The sequence below is a fragment of the Eurypyga helias genome, unplaced genomic scaffold (genome assembly GCF_000690775.1).
Source record: "Eurypyga helias isolate BGI_N326 unplaced genomic scaffold, ASM69077v1 scaffold16184, whole genome shotgun sequence".
Taxonomy (NCBI): domain Eukaryota; kingdom Metazoa; phylum Chordata; class Aves; order Eurypygiformes; family Eurypygidae; genus Eurypyga; species Eurypyga helias.
In genome coordinates this window covers 1-16,718 of record NW_010246971.1, presented here as the reverse complement: position 1 = coordinate 16,718, position 16,718 = coordinate 1, and the positions used below count along the sequence as shown (strand labels likewise).

The 16,718-nt window shown below is 55.9% G+C and overlaps 1 protein-coding gene across 1 annotated transcript; it reads left to right on the top strand.

Annotated features, from left to right (window-relative positions):
* Positions 1-3,286: 3,286 nt before the first annotated feature.
* Positions 3,287-16,708, top strand: TBC1D22B (TBC1 domain family, member 22B; the record flags this gene model as incomplete). Its single annotated transcript, XM_010150594.1, has 13 exons — positions 3,287-3,341; positions 4,251-4,564; positions 5,432-5,611; positions 6,098-6,168; positions 6,622-6,750; positions 7,018-7,083; positions 7,984-8,098; positions 13,432-13,434; positions 14,772-14,878; positions 15,211-15,286; positions 15,585-15,712; positions 16,060-16,155; positions 16,620-16,708. Coding segments are annotated over exons 2-13 (1,337 nt in total), but the record flags the coding sequence as incomplete, so codon positions are not given.
* Between the last annotated feature and the right edge of the window lie 10 nt (positions 16,709-16,718).

The window sequence follows — 16,718 nt, the reverse complement described above, 5'->3', positions numbered from 1 at the left end:
TGGGTCATTTTGTCTCCCAACTGCTCCCATCCCTTACCTGGAGGTCATAGCCGTGCTTCCAGCCGGTGGTCTTAGACAGCATCTTTCTTCTGCAGTGGGTGACTTCAAGCTTTGGCTTGGAAAGCTCAAACCAGGTGAACCGGTCTGGGAGGCAGCCTGGGTCCTGCCTAGACAATACACTCCAACGTCAAGATTTTGGCAAGGTTCTCCCCTGCTCCTAACTGGCTGCTTGGCAAATATCCTGCTGTCCAGGAGCTACCGCTGAATATTCTGTCCGTCCTTTCCAGGGATGGGTACCGACAGGTCTTGGGCAACGCAACCGCAAAAGGTGGAGGTGGGGTGTGCTGCATCCGTGGTCATGAGACGTGAAGCTCCTTTTCTTCTTTTTTGTCTGAGCTTTGAGACATCTGCCTGGACAGATTCTTGGCACTCTCCTTCCTGTGCCCTGACAAGCTGGCAGAAGGAGGCTTTGTAAAGATTTGGAGACTGTGAGCTTCCTTTTCCATGACACTCTGTACACTGGGTCACTTAGTTGTATTAATTTTTAGTTGGTGCTTTTTCCCTATGGATTTAGGGTGGCAGAACTGGTCAGTGTTGTTTCATGCTTCCAATACTGCCCTATTTTACGTTGGGAATTCTCACCGCAATAGTTTTCTGGGACTGCGTTGGCGGGTTGGTCTGATGTTACCCTGTGCCCTGGGTTGTTTATTTCCTGCTCTTCAGGGCAGCCAGGCTCCGGGGGTGTATTTAAATGCTGTTTCGACAGGGAAGAAACAGTCTACTAGGAATAAATACGTTCTATGTCCCGAAGTGGCACTGAGATTTCATGGATATGCTCTCTGCTGCAGTGTCCATAACCCACACTTTGCAATGAGCTCCTCCTGAGCGGTGTAATGCAGATACAGCAGCCGTTGTAGCAGATGCTGAACATGGGGGCAATGAGAAATGCCTGTCCCAGAGAGCTTAAACTGAGACAGGATATGGGACTCACCCAGTCAGTTTGGGAGCACAGCATCAGCTTAGGTCTCTGCTCCTTAGGCAGTGGTGTGTTTGCCGAGGGGTTGTGCCTGCCCTGAGCTTTCTGCCAGATGAAGACAGCAGATTCATCAGAGGAAACGGGACGAGAGTGAGTAAATGAAGTTACTGAGTATCGCTCCTCTGGCTCAATTTTTTGGGCTGTAAAAGTAGGGTGCGGTAATGCACCTTTGTGTGAAGCTGTGGGGTCTGCTGGGAGTCGGCTACGGGGACGTGAGCTAAAGGAGCGGGGTCAGACATCGAGGGTACCACAGACACTACGGCCCAGACTCACCATCTGGCAGTTGTACATCATCTCGTGTATTTTGGAAGTCACCTGTTGCACACCTCGGAGCATTTGCACTCCTCCTGTCTGGCCTGCTACACCCTCTGTGCGGCTGGATGGGGCAGAGAAGCGACAAAGATGGACAAACTGGAGGCGAACCCGCTTCATGCAGCTCTTGGAGCTGACCAGTGCAGGATGGTGATGTTCTAGCCTGCTGGAAACGAGCCTGTCATCCTCAGCGACTTGTGTGGGAGCACAGGCTGATGAGCTGTGCAATTAGATCAGCTTGGGATGCTTTGTTTTGGGGAAGCCGCGTTCACACTCTTTAAAAAGCGCTGCTGGGGAGGTGTGACCCTCTGCAGCTGCATCAGCCGTTACCAGCCAAGGCATTGGCCGGATGCTTCAGACCCCAGGAAGAGGTTTCTTCACCCAGCACTGGCTGCCACATCCCCTCCTCTGTGTCTAACACACATCATTCATTTGGCTTGTGAACTTCAGACCTTCACACGTGCATCAAAGCCGTAACCCCTCGGTGGCGTGTGGATCCCCGTGCCGAGAGGAGCAGCGTTGTGCCTGCCATCAGGAGATGGTGCGAGCTTGGTGCCGGCGATCGGAGGGGCTCTGCTAGCTCCTTTCCTGCAAGGAGCTGCCATGAGTCACTGGGAAGCAGTGCTGATCTGGAGGGGTTGTTTTGCTTACTCCTGATAATCTGCTTGCTATGCCCACCCACGGGGGTGCCTCTGCTTAATAGCTGTCCTGACTCCTAGATGCTAATTAGTCAGCAAACTCTTTCCTCGGCTTGATCGCTGGCGAGTAAACACAGTGAGCCTTTTCAGTGTTTCCAGCCACGAGGGATGGCTGCCGCAGCCCCTCGCCGAGCTTCACATCCAGGATCTCTGTGTGCCGTGGTTGTTTCCAGCCTCTGGCATGGTTCTCCGTCTCTCCCCTGCCAGCTGGGCCTGTTGCTGCTGCCTCCCCAGCATCAACTGGTTCCCAGTGTGCTTTCCAGCTGCACCAGGCTGCTGTCACCCTCCTACATGGCTGGGCACTGCTCATTTTACTGCTGGGCACCATCTGCAGCTCCTGGAAACCAGGCCAGCTCTGTTGACCCAAGAGGAGCCTGTCCCTTGTGTGCCAGCTCTTAATGGACCCTTGTCTCTGCGCGGCTGTGCTGTTTACCAGGGGATGGGGAGGACTTGTTTTTTGGGGTGGGGTGGCTGTGAATAGTTATCCCAATGGAGGTAATAACTTGGGATTCCTGGCTCATGTCCAGAGCCTGTAAAACTAGTGATGAGCACTTGTGTAGTAGCTCCTCTCTGAGGTGATGCTCCCCAGGTAGTGCCTGCAGCCCTCGGGCTCCTTGTCCCACTAGTCCCACTCCGAGGGACTGAGACGTGGTGACTCATTTCAGGCCACGTAGGGAGTGTTGGTTAAGCTGGGATTTGGACCCGGGTCAAACCGTGTACTGTACCAGAGGCTGCTTTGCCATGGCATTGGCTCCGAGCCTGAGAACCAGCATGGGGTTCAAACCCTCAAGTGCATTGCAGAGGAGCCCCAGTGTCGCTGGCTGGAGTCCTTCCTTGTCCTGCAGGGCTCGGAAGTGTGAATTCCCAAACTTGGAAATCCCCTTGATGGAAAAGGGAATGAACGTCGGTGTAGAGGGCAGGGGAACTGAGACGCGTGGTCACTCGGAGGGAATTGGTGGTGCAGAAAAGAGCAGATCTCAAATCCCAGCTCAGGCTGGCGAGAGACTTAAAAGTTTGAACAAGGCTTCTCTTTGCTGCTGCAAAGAACAAATCTTAGCTGAATGTGGCACTTTGGAGCTAAGGCTTTGAAGACAGAAGGTTATTGAAGTTGCTTTTGGTCTGTATTCAGCTCCTGAGAGCAGGCAAGAAGTGTGACCCCAATCTGGGCAGAGGAGATTACTCGTGGGTGCTCTGGGGCTTTCTGCATTGTCATCTTTTTTCCTTCCCCCTTCCTGCAGCATTCAACCTGTCTATGGAGCACAACATCCTCCCCTGGATCCCCGGCTCACCAAAAAGTAAGTGTTTCTCTTCTGGACACACAGACCATGAGGCTTTGCAGTATTTTGGCTCGTTCCTGCAGCAGGTCCTCTGGCACTGTGACGTTCCACTGGAGAAGGGCAGCAGTGCTGTGAGGACCTGTCTTGAGCTCTGGAAAAGCTTATCTGCTGGGGCCCTTTATGGTCAGAAATCCCTATGGGACCAGCCGCATCAAAGGAGACAGGCATGTTTTTTAGCAATGGCGTCTGGGCCCTCTGCTCCCCTTCGGAGACAGAAGAGTTAAGGGAAAGGGAGATAAAACTGCGAGGCAGCAGACTCGCAGCACCCTTCCCGGCAGGAAAAGGCAGAGCTGATCTGAACTGCCTCCCTGTCTCTGTCTCGTGCCCTGTAGCTGTGAAGGTTCCCCCTTTTCTGTGACGCTTCAGGTGGGTGGACTTTGACTCCTGTAGCTTAAGGGTAGATGTTCCTCCTGTGCCTGCGAAAAGAACTGGGCTGCTCTGTCTGCTGGGAGCCAGCACGGCTCTGTTGGGAGTGTCCACGAGTGCTGACTATCTCCGTCTGACCCCTGACATGCCTCTCCCCAGGTTGCAAGACTTTTTTTGGGTGTTAATCTACCAGTTTCCTCTAAGGTTTGGGGAGAAAGAGCTGGCGGAATTGTACATCTCTCCCCTTTGCCCTTCCTGAGCTGGGAAGCCTGGCACCTCTCCAGCTGTCTGCTGGCACTGTGGCCTCCGTGCCCTGCCGTCATACCAGCTCGGGCTCTGCCTCCCGGCAGCAGGCAGCCAGGAGAGACTTAACGCATTCCTTGGGTTTGGGAGGAGGAACGGGGAAACTGGAGAAAGGGACTGGCTTATTGGAGCGAGGGAAGGAAAGAAAATGGACTTGTCCGACAGCATTGCTCTGATCCTGTTTCTCTCTCGCTCCAGCTTCGTCAAGGACCGCTCCAAGGCCAACGCGCTGCCCATGAAGAGCAAGAAGGCCTCTAGCTTTCACGAGTTTGCTCGCAACACCAGTGATGCCTGGGACATCGGTGATGATGAAGATGAGGACTTCTCTTCCTCCTCTTCTTCTTTGCAAACTCTGAACTCTAAAGTGGCCAAGGCCACGGCAGCCCAGGTTCTGGAGAACCACAGCAAGCTGCGGGCGAAACCCGAGCGGGCCCAGTCTGCTCTCAGCGACATGCCCACCAACTGCAAGGTCATCAAGTCCAGCAGCGAGGCCCAGCTCTCCAGGACATCTGGTAAGAGCCGTCTTCAGGAGCAGCCTCCTGCTCCGGAGCTCTCCTGGTTGACCGCTGAACTCGGCAGCTTGCTGCTACTCTCGTGTTATGGGTGAGAGGCTGTAGCGCAGTCTGTAAGCCCAGCAGAGGCTTTCACCTCCCTGTAGTATCCTGCATTCCATGGAGCCATTTTTGGAGTCCTGGCCTTAATACTTCAGTCTCCTCTGCTGCTCAGTATCCTGCGTACAGGCATGTCTGTCCCGGAGGATCCCGTGTGCTGGGGGATTTTGGAGATATGTTAAATTCTTACTCGGGATTGCTCACCTTCTGCTTCCTTTGTGGCTCAGTGTGGTGCTCTCAGTAGAGGTCTGGGTTGGTAAAGGTCTGGATGAGGCCCTGTAGAGCCCAGGTTGGTACAGTTCGGGCAGGGAACTGGTCCTGTTCACTCTGCCTCCGTTGCACTGTGGAACTAACCCAGCAGGTGGCATTGGCAGCCCATCGCCTCCTCTCTGCGCTAGCAAGTAGCTTGATTGCTCCTTAGATCAGAGACAAGCAGGGCAGGTCCTCTGGGATTCTCATGGGCTTCTACCTCCTGTCGTGTATCCCATGGCTTCCCGTGTGAAGGGGGAGTTCTGATCCACCGGCAGGCTAGGTGTCTGGATGCAGGAGGAAGAATGGGAAGGAGAAACAGGGGGAAGTGATGAAGAGCCACAACAGAGGCCTGTGAACCGGCTGATCCCTTGGAATGGGCCAGCACTGCTCTGTTGGCTGGGGCTGGGGAAGGGGAAGGTGCAGTCTGCAGTGGCAGGGCTCTGACTGCAGCCAGAGGAGTGAGGTGGGGTTGGAGCGTCTCCTTCCCTGCCTCACCGCAGCATCTGCTCCTTCCAGAGGAGGCCTGTGTGCGGACCCCCCTTCAGAAGCAGCAGTCCCTTCCCCTTCGGCCCGTCATTCCACTTGTTGCCCGAATCTCTGACCAAAATGCTTCAGGTGCTCCCCCCATGACAGTGAGGGAGAAAACCCGCCTGGAGAAGTTCCGGCAGCTCCTTTCCAGCCACAACACGGACCTGGGTGAGTGTGGCAAAGCGGGGTGCCTGTGGGGGGGAAGGGGAAGGCAGAGGGAGCCTGCTGCCTGCTTCAGGCTGCAATCGGGTCTGCTCCAGGGTGGTTAAAGTGACTATCTGCAGTTACTCCGAGCGGAATAGTTGCACAAACTGCTCTGTTGGCAGGTAGTTGTGTCCTCCACCAGCTGCCTGTCCGTTTCTAGTCTTTCTTCATCTCGCAAATGATGGTTGTGATCACTGGGGGCTGTTGGGCTCTGCATGAGAACCGAGGCTCTGGAGGATGGGAGCCCCTGCAGCCGCCAGTCCTGAGCTGAAAATGTCTCTGCTCCCCTTGTCGCAGACCTGCATCCCCAGTCATGGCAAATGTGGAGCCTTCCTGGAGGCTCAGTGTCCGGAGCCTGCAGGAGCAGACTGGGCTTTCCTCTCCTTCTAGGTGTAGTGGTGCCTGGACGTGCCTAGGATCTAATCCATTGCCACCACTGTCCGTTTGCAGATGAGCTGAGGAAGTGCAGCTGGCCTGGCGTGCCCAGAGAGGTCCGGCCCGTGACGTGGCGTCTCCTCTCAGTGAGTACTTGGAGCTATGACGCAGGAATTTGGGGGGGAAGGTGCTGAGCTGGGGGCATGCTCTCCTAGACCGTTGCGTCTCCTGTAACCAGGTTGGCTCATGTGGTATATGTGCCCTATAGGTGAGCTGTAGGGTTTCTTTTTGCTCAGGGAGTGTAACTGCTACATCCTCTTTGAGCACAGAGCCCAGAATACGTGGGCTTTGTAACTTCCCAGAAGCTGGGAATACATGGTGTGCTCTTTTTTTGGAAACTGAATCCCCTGAAGTTGGGTTGCCTCAAGTTTAGAAAAGGCATCAGAGCTGAGAAAGCCAAACCCCATGAAAGCTCTTTCCCCAGCTCCCGAGCCTCTGTGCCTGATGCTTCCCGATTCACAGACTGCCGGCAGGATTTCAGGGGCATGGTTTGCGCTGAGGGAAGAGGATCTGCCCTGACAGGGGTTTTCCTCCTGCAGGGTTATCTCCCCGCAAACATGGAGCGGCGAAAGCTGACGTTGCAGCGCAAGCGGGAGGAGTACTTCGGCTTCATCCAGCAGTATTACGATTCCCGGAACGAGGAACACCATCAAGACACCTACCGACAGGTACAAACCCTCTGCCTCCGCCTGGCTTTCTGCCTCAGTGTATCCATTTCCTCCCCCTTGCTGTTGGGGTCATGGTAGGACTTCCTCCAGCTGTAACTATTGGGATTCTCCCTGGGGACAGGATGCTGTGTCTCTGTCCATCTTCTTATGGGTATTTAAGCCTTCCCTAAATTGCTCTAATAACCAGATTCCCCTCTGTTAGCCTGTGATGAATTACTGTGCCCCTGAAAAGCAGGGATGGTGTGTGTAACCCACGCTCTCTTCCAGATCCACATCGACATTCCAAGGACCAACCCGCTCATCCCCCTCTTCCAGCAGCCGCTTGTCCAGGAGGTAAGGGGGAGGGAAACTCCTGCCCCACATTTGCCATGGGGCGTGTGTGTGGAGTTAGACCAGCACTGTCCAGCTGAGTTTGCTTTGAAGGGAGACTTCCCCGGCTGACAGCTCCTGTCTGGTCTTGTCCTGTGAATCTGAAAGATGTCAGGCTTGGAGCTCCGGGGATATTTATGATGGGGTGTAGCCAAAAGTTGGTAAAAGACCTGAAGCTTTTGTTTTGGAACAAGTTGAAGATGTTTGAGCTAGAACAGATCAGTTCTGCTTTGTTGTGCAACCTCTTTGTGCGAAGCAGCCCAGGCAGGGTTGGGTTTGAGAAGGTGGCCAGGAGGTGGGTCCATCTGTCCTCTCTAGGAGGAAGCTCAGCGTGTGTATGTGGTGTGTCAGCACATGGTGCCCTGGGGCTGGGAAGTCTGGGAATAACACATCGGGGCAGGGAGGAGGCTGCTCTGTTGGGAACACTCCCGCCATCTGATGTTTTGCTGGGAATACTGTGCTGATGGCTCGTACTCGGTGGTTAAAGCACAGATGACAGCCTGGGCTGTCCACATGATGTTCAGCAAGGTGTGTTGCTCTGCTAGCAGGCGGCTTTTCCTTATGGGTGGAAGAATCTTAAGCCACCGGCACCTGGGAAAGTTGGTGTCCGCATTCCTTCAAGCAGAAGGTGTGATGAGGAGCCTGGACTGCCTTGTTCTGGGAAGTGTGGGCTGGCCTGTGTGTGGGATCTGTGGATCACACAGGAGTCCCTCCTAGGACTTGTGTGCTTCTCGCCTTACCTGTGTGGCTGCAGAAAGCCTGTCAGCGCATGATCTCTGCTCTCTGAGCTTAGCAGTTACGCTTTTCTGCCTTCCCTTTGTGCACGGCTAACGCAGGTACCTGCTTTCCCTCCTTCTTCCCTAGATCTTTGAAAGAATCCTGTTTATCTGGGCCATTCGGCACCCAGCCAGCGGCTATGTACAGGGAATCAATGACCTGGTCACTCCGTTCTTTGTTGTGTTCCTCTCCGAGTATGTTGGTAAGTGACGTTTGCTGTGCTGCCCCTCGACCGCGGTGTTGGAAATGGTGTGAAGTGCTGGCATAGTTTTCTTGCTGGAGGGGATGCTGTGTTCTCCCTTCAGTGCCTGTGCCAGGCTGGAGATGCATCCTGAACCTCTTCCTGTGTCTTTGCTCCATGCTTGAACTGACTTCACTTCCATAACCTTGCCGAGCTCCACAGAAGTTGAAGCGCTAAGGGGTGGATTTGAATGTACTTAACATTAGGCAAAGCCCTGATTATACAGAGTTAGGAGAGGGGAGGGTCTTGCTCTCAGAGCTTGGGCTGGGAGCTAGTCCTTGCTCTAGGAGGAAGGAGTGAAGTATAAAGAGACCCCGCTGAGAATGTAAAATAAGCGATTTAAATACAGATCCCTGTCCCGTGCTGCTAGTACAGGTGTGTTTCTCAAGCTGAGAGTTTCAGAAAGCAAATTGACTTCTCCCTGCTGCTTTCAGCTTGCTTGTCAGCCAGTTGCTTTTAGCTGGAGATCAAGTCATTTCCACCCATAGCATTCTTATTCTTTCTGCAGCTCTAGCTGTGTTTTGGCGTTGATGTTAACTCCGTGATGCTGTAATCCCTGTGCCTAAAGGCTCTTAGTTTTCACTGTAAAGAGAAGGAAAAAGGAATTTATAAGACTGTTAGTGACAGAGAAATCCTGTTGAACAAATACTTTTTTTAAGGTCTGATCCAAAGCTTGTTGAAGTCAGTGGAAGCCCTTCCACTCTCTAGCTGAGGCTTTGTAAACTACTACTGGTCTGTCTCTTCTGAGGATGTTGCGAAGAGGTAAGCCACCTCGGTTTCCACTGCGTAGCCAGTGTGCTCAGGATTGATCCCTAGAAAGTGCTGTTGGTGCTCGCAGCCTGAAGGAGAAGGCACAGAATTGGGCTCTGCTACCAGGTGGAGTGAATTCCCTTTCCTGGGAGGTGAAGAGCCTGTTGGGTTGGGTCCGAGCAGCTTCCCTGCGAGTGGCTCCTCCTCTGCCTTACTGCTTGAGCGGTGCTGGTGGCACTTAGTCTTGGCACAGCCTGGCTGCTCAGGATTGATGCGCTGGGTTAGAAGCAGAGCTGTGCGCACAGCGAGCGATCTGTGTGAGCAGGGAGCTGGCCTGGAGCGTTGGACCTGCCTGTGGATACCTGGTGTGGCTTCTTATCTTGGCTTCAGTCCTGTACCGTGTCGGGGCTCAACTCTCTGCGTGTGGCTGCAGAAATCGTGCTGCATCAGACCTGTCTGCCTCTTGCTGGGGTCACTTTTCCCACCGTCTTCCAGGGCTGTTTTCCCCCTGAATGTGGCCTTCCTGCCTCCAGCTGTCTCTGAAACTTGTGTTGGAGGGAAAAAATCCCTCTCTGTGAGACCTCTTTTAGTTGAATTTGGCCAAGGAACATCCCCTGCTGTGCCCAGAGCCTGGGACTCAAAGCCAGCCTTTGGGTCACAAGATATCTGGGTGGCTACCTGCTCCCTGGTCCGGTTGTAGCAGTTGGATATCAAGGACAGGATCAGTGATCACCTTGAACATATGTGGGAATGAGCTGGCAGTGCTCAGCGTCACCTCACCCCTTCTGCAACAGGATTTAAGTCACTGGTTGGAGCATCGGCTCTTCCCTACAGCTGCCTTTGCTGACAGGCCCCAAAAGAGCTGGTGCTGGGCAGGGCAGGTCTGGAGGCTCCATGCTGGGTCACAAATTCTCAGGATCCCTGGATCAGCACTCAAGCCCTTGCAGCAGGACAGCCAAAAGAGGCCTGGCACAGTTTGGTAATCCTTGTGCAGCATGTGCCAAGGGCCAACTCGCATCTCCGTGGGGAATCTCGTGTTCAAAGGAAACTCTGCTTGTATTTTTCAAGCTGTATCCCACTTGGGAAAGGGGACAATCTGTATGGCTCAGGCAGCCCCTGCCCACTGAGGGCTTGCACTCCTGAGTCACCTCCGGGTGTTTCCACATTCAAAGGTGTGTGTACAGCTGGACTGGAAAAGTTTTCCTCGCCTTGCCTTGAAAGCCGGCTCTGGGAAGTCAGCACCAGCACTGGCTCAATCCTCGAAGCTCTTGGGTTTGCTGCCCCGACTCTCCTTTCAGAGCAGGTGTTCTGGTGACTGCAGGGTGCTGGCAGGGACCCTCTGTGCTGCCAGCTGGCTCCTCTGGTCATCTCCCTGGGATGTCGGTGTTGGAGCCTTTGAAGGGCTGCCTCCCGGCAGCTGACTCGGCAGGGCCGGCGCTGCTCTCTGGGGACCGGGGTGTGTGATTCGGAGCTGACGGGTAGAGGTGGGAGTTCACAAGCTGTTGACTTGTTCAGCACGAAGCCAGGCTGACGCACTGGTCTTCTGGTCAGCCTAGTCGCTTCTCTTAACGCAGCCTCGCCTCCGGTTAGGGGCTCGTCCCCATCTCCAGGCTCACTGTACACATTTAACCCATCATCCTCTGCTTTGGGCAGGCATTGCATTCGCAGACAACAAATCAACTTTTCTATACATCAATTAAAACCTCTCCTTGGTGCTCATCAGCTGATTAATGTGTCTGGTTGATGGTGTCTTCATTATGTAGCAGTGCCCAGGCCGAGGCCTAAAACATCTTTCCAAGGGCTTGCCTGGCTTCCCCCCAAGGGCTGGAGCGTGCCCAGGGGGGAAGAAGGCTGGGTGGTTTGGGTAGGGGATGGTCTGAGCTTATCAAACACGTTCAGGAAACAACTTGGCAGCTTCCTCTCCTTGAGGCTGGCACGAGCAATGGCCCAACAGCCAGCAGGAACCCAGCAAACTCCCGGGCCTGTGTCTGCCGTGGGGTTAAGCACCACTTGCTCGGGGGAGTACTTAGAGCAGTTTGGCTGGCTGTACTGCTGCGTCTTTGAGTTGATGCCTTTCCATCCCCGCTGCGGGAGGTGGGGAGGAAGGGTGTGTGCCTCTCCAGGTCCTGGAGGAGGTACGGACCAGTGCGTGTAACATTTGCAGGAAGCGGTTTCTTCTAGCTGCCTGTTCTGGGAAGTGGGTGACCCTGTTACTAACCTGCATCTCCCCAGCCTGATGGAAAGGGTCCCGTTGATACTGCTTCCCTCTTCTTTCTGGGCAATGCCTTGGATCCAGTGTGTGTGTCCCTTTGACCAGCTCCAGAAAATAGGCTGAAGCAGGGAGAAGCAGCTCTTCCCCAGAGCTTCCAGTGCCCATGTCCGAACTCCCCTGCCCCTTCCTCCAGTGCCAGCCAGGAACCGTTGCTTTTCCTGTCCTTGGCACCCAGTCTGGATGCAAAATCTTGTGCTCCTTCCAGGTGCTGTGCAGGCTGCTGTGAGCCCTCGGTTGGTGGGGTAGAGTTAACTGCTGTGATTCCACCCTCTCCTGTGATGCCCTACCCGCCTCTGGCCCAAACGCGGCTGCCTCTGCTTGGCAGCAAGGGTGGTTAGCCCCTGCCACTGCCAGATCCCTAGCTGGAGCGATTCCTCCTCCCGGCTCATCGCTTCCTCTGCCGTGGGTTGCTGAGCACTGCTTGTTTTCAGCTGGTGCTGCTGTGAGGAAGAGCTCGAGGGAGATGTGGGGGTGCAGAGCAGCTCAGCCTGCTGTTGCTGCCCTCTGAATAGGATGGGTGCAGGCTGCTAGCGCTGCTGGGGAGGCAGAGCTTGAGTGGTGAGGATGGAGAGGCAGAGGAGTTGGGGCAGGGATGACACCTTGGCACTTGCCAGAGGAAACCATATGCCCCTTTTTCCAGGTGCTCCAAGAGGGCCCAGCAAGCCCGGGGATAGCTCACGGCCCCTCCTGCTGCACGGAGTCACTCCCAGGGCTTGTGTTTGCGTTGAAAACGGCAGTGACCGAGCTCAGCATCCCTGGGTAGTGTCAGTGCTGCCCCCCACACCCTATCCCCGGGCTCTCTGCCCAATTTCAACAGGACACCACTTCCAGCCCCTATTCAAGGCCTTACGTAAGGGATTGTCCCGGCTTTGGGACCTGTTTGGCATTTCAGCAGGTCTGTGGAGGGGAGCAGTGCCATGGAAAGTATCGATCCTGCTCGCTCTGAACTGGCTTTGTTACAAAATCCTAATCATGGTTCCGTTAAGACTCTCTTAAGCAGGAGCAGAAGTGGAGCTTGGATGAAGGGAAGGAAACTTGTACCTGGGGGTCAGGAGTCACTGCGACTGACCCGGCTTGTTCCCAGCTCCGCTTCTGCCCTGGACCTGTCGGTGGCTGCTGGCAGCGCAGCCTTTTCCCTTACTGCGCAGAGCCGGGAGCGGGGGCTGGATTTAACTGTCCCCCAGGCGTCTAGTCCTGTGCTGCCCGAATACAGGGCAGAATAAAGCTCCCCTGCGGAAAGCAGGGATGTGGGAGGCTGGAGCCCTCGTTCCTCTGATCTGCTCCAAGCTATTCTCTGGCATTTGGGGCAGGGGTTCAAGAGGGACTGTGATGCCCCTTCTCCTGTGTCAGGCCTGAGCCCTGCTGAGGTGCCACTCACAGGAACTTTGCTTTCCCCAAGCCCCAGCTGCCCTTGGGCACCCTGTGGCACTGGCAGAATTGTCCCGGCTGTCACGGTGCCGCTGGCTCCTTTTCAGCCCCCGTCACAGCCATATGCTGAGTCTCTCCCTCCTTTCTGCGGGGCCTCGCTAATGATGCCGTGGAGCAGATGTTGGTGCTGAGCCACGAGCTCCAGAGACCTGGGCCTTTTTCAAAGCTGCTTGTGCCGTGTGTTGGCTCACGCTGGGGATCTCCTACCGCTGTTTCGCTCTGGCAGCGGGGTGCTGGCAGGGCTGCTCCTCGCATCCCCACACTGGTGCGAGCAGCAGGGTGTTCCCCCTCGCCTGTGCAGGTCCACACATCCCCTTCTCCATCACCATCCCCATGCCTGGAGCTGCAGGGGGAGATCTTCAGCACGTGGCTCGTTCCTGCGTGGCTGAGCCTCTCCTGCCTCCCGCCAGTCCTGGCCATACGCACGTGGCCCTTTCCCACTCTTCTGCCTGCCCATCCTCTTTCTCTGTGTAGGAAGTTATCTAGGGAAGGAGATGGGTATTAAACAGATTTTCCCTGTCCTTCTCATTACCTGGAACATTGAGAGTGGCTGCAGAGAAGCCAGCAGAAGAGCGAGAGTTTCGGGTGATGACCTGCTGGAAAACAGCTTTGCTGCTCTTTGTGCAGCACACGGTTGCCAGGTTAATGCAGGGTTAAGCCTTTGCTTGTCCCTGAAGCTGCTGGTGGCGGTTTGCTCCGGAGCTGAGCTCTGCCCCAGAGGTGGGAGCGGAGTTGGAGTCGGTGGCTCTGAGCTTCCCATCCTCCTGCGGGCAGGATCCGTTGGCGTCAGCTTTCTCAGTGCTGCCAGCCTGCGACAGCTGCCCTGCGGCGTATCTGAGCCAAGAGGGTGGCCCAGCTCCAGCCTCGAGCCTCATCCTCTCCCGCTCTTTTCCAAGGAAGATCAAAGACGCTTGTTAGGATTTCCAAGCCTCTGGGTTTGGAAATGGGCCAGCTTAGCCCTGGCATCTGGTGATCTGATTTAGCAGCCTGATGGGCGCTTTCCTCCTGAGGAGTAAAGGGAGGGAGCTGCTGTCAGCCAAGCCAGGAGGGTCAGACCTGTGTCTCCTGACTGTCTGCCACCCTGCTTCCACTGGCTTCCCATGCCTCCTGCCCTCTACAGCCTCCAGGTTAGGGTAAAGCTGTCCTGGAGCAGGGGATCTCTGCTCCAAACTTGTCAGCATCGCCACCCCCTCCCCCTCGAAGCGTCTGATCGCTCCCTCGCCCTTCCTGGGCATTCATAAGCCCATGCAAAAGCAAGTACAGCCTTTTGCGCCCTGTGAGCACTCTCTGGGGACAGAGCTGCCACTGACCCTTGTGCTCTCAGACCCCCAGTTCGCTGGGTATGAGGAGGAAGCTTGCACAAACCTGCTTCCCCCGCAGCAAGGCTCTTCCCTGCATGGGGGAGAGGGGTGCTGCTGTCTGCAGCTCTCCTGGCAGCCGGGCTTGAGGAGAAGCTCTGTGAAGCTGAGCAGTCTCCCTTCTGTGTGGCCCCGCGCTGGATTTAACTTGGAGCCTTTTTGCTCTCCAGGAAGGTGTTTGTGCACTTTTGGGTCCTCGCAGCTGTGCCCCAGAGTCCTGCTCTCCTGCAGAGGTTTCTGAGGCCTCGGCAGTTCTTTCTCATGGGACCTCAGAGTTAGCAGCTGCTTTTTGGGTGCCTGTGTTGTGCTTCAGTCCTGGGATGATGCTGATGAATCTGGGAGTGGGAATTGAACCCCCTGTGCTGCCCCTGGCCCAGGGCAGTATTTGCTTCCCTGATTTCTGGCTGTGGTGACAGATACACCTCTCCCAGTTCTCCCTGTGGTGCTGGCAGAGACCTGCTGTCGCCCAGAGCGGGATGTGCTCCAGCAAGAGGTGTCCCACATGCTGGAGCTTTGTCCACATGTAGCACTTTTCCCAGAGGAATGACAACAGCGGCAGCGCTGCGGGATCCCTCCTATGGTCCCCTGGGGAGCTGGGCTGGGTTCAGATTGTGGCCACTGAGTCCTTTGGGTTCCTTCAGCCCTTTGCCCACGTTGGGGAAGTAGATGAGTGCGTGGGTGCTGTGCTTGGTGCCAGACAGGCCGCTCGAGTCACGCACTGACCCTTGTAGTGCCTCTTGCTCTGCCTTGATAAAGCCCCTCGCTGTCTCCCGTGAGCTTCCGTCTGTCCCCATCCTCCTGATGCCCTTCCCTCTCTGTTTTGCAGAGGAGGACGTGGAGAACTTCGATGTGACGAACCTGTCGCAGGACGTTTTACGGAGCATCGAAGCTGATAGCTTCTGGTGCATGAGCAAGCTGCTGGACGGGATACAGGTGAGCTGCCGGGGCCGCGGCGGCCTCTCCCCCCTTGCCGGGGTAGCAGTGCAGTCACCAGCTCTGGGTGAGCGCTGTGCATGCCCCAGCATTCGGGAGAGCTTCCCTGAGCTAAACCTGTGGGTAAAATCCTGAGGAAATCAGATGCTGTGGCTGCCTGACGGTGCTGTCCTGACTAGGGACCTCACAGCAGGCGGGTGAATCTGGTGGCCAGGAACCATGTCTCCTTGGCTCATGGTGATCTCAGCTCCCTGTGGAGCTGGGCATCTGCTTTGGGTCATTTCTAGTTGTTGTTTGAGCTGCTGCTTCTGACTTACGGCCTCTCCCCACAGGATAACTACACCTTTGCGCAGCCGGGGATCCAGAAGAAAGTCAAAGCCCTGGAGGAGCTCGTCAGCCGGATCGATGGTAGGTGACAGGGGGATCTGAGCAGGTTGGAGGCTCTTTTGTCCCGAGGGAGGCCTCCCTTGAGAGTGGTACGCTCAGGGCAGGGGTAGACGCTCGCCCACAACACGTCTGGAAGCAGGGCAGGTTCGGGTTGGCCTTGGGATGTGTTTTCTGGCTGGGTAGAACAGGGTGAGGAGCGGAGGGATTTGGGAGATCTCTCCCTGAAAGGGTGTGAGAGCCTGTGTGTCAGGGACGGTGCCGTGTGCGGGAGCTGGGGCACCGTGCTCCCCAGGTATGTAAGTGAAATGTGCTGTTTCAGAGCAGGTACATAACCACTTTAGGAAGTACGAGGTGGAATACCTGCAGTTTGCCTTTCGCTGGATGAACAATCTGCTTATGAGGGAGCTGCCTCTTCGCTGCACCATCCGCCTCTGGGACACCTACCAGGTACGCGGGCTCCCGCCACCTTCCCGGTTTTGGCCGCTCACTGTGGGGCCAGTTCCCTGGGGAGGAGGGGATGGAGCGGGTCTGGCAGCACTGTGCGGCCGGGGAGATGAGGGAAGCAGAGCAGCGCAGCCCTGGGGCGTTTATAGACATCTGTGTCCAGGGATGTCCCGCTCCAGCTGAGCTTTAAACTGGAAGAGTGAGGATTTAGATTAGATCTAAGGCAGAAATTCTTCCCGAAACGGGTGGGGAGCACTGGGACAGGTTCCCCAGAGAAGCTGGGGATGCCCCATCCCTGGAAGTAGAATCACAGAGCTGCAGCAGCTGACCCAGAGTTTTGGTGCCCGCAGTCGGAGCCGGAAGGATTCTCCCATTTCCACCTGTACGTCTGCGCCGCCTTCTTGATCAAGTGGAGGAAGGAGATCCTGGATGAGGAAGACTTCCAAGTAAGTCCCTGGGGCTGGGGGTAATTCCCAAGGGGTAGAGAAGGAATTGCTCCGGCTGGGAGCCCAGCGTGGACAGAGTCAGCTGGCACCTCCGAGCTGGCTCCAAGATCATCCAGCGATCCAGGATCTTTGCCTAAAAGTAACCCCTGAGCCTCAGCGCTCGGGACAGACCCGAGCTGTGGAGGGCTTACGCAGCCCTTCCTCACGCCGAGTCGCGTTCACCCTCCGGTGAGTAACCCTGCGGTAGCAACCCCGTACCTCAAGGGCTTTGGGGGCGCCTGGGGTGCTTCGCTGGTTGGGATGTGCCAGGAGCACACCCTAAAGCCGTCGCCGAGCCTTTAGACCCGCGAGCCTGGAGAACAAAAGCCGCGGGATGCTGCTGCCTTTCCTGCCGGCCCCCCGCCTGCCCTGCATCGGCACTCTGCCTTCAGCCGCCCCAAACTAAGCCCCTTCCCCTCTTCCAGGGCCTCCTGATGTTGTTACAGAACCTGCCCACGATACACTGGGGTAACGAGGAGATTGGACTCCTGCTCGCCGAGGCCTACAGGCTCAAGTACATGTTT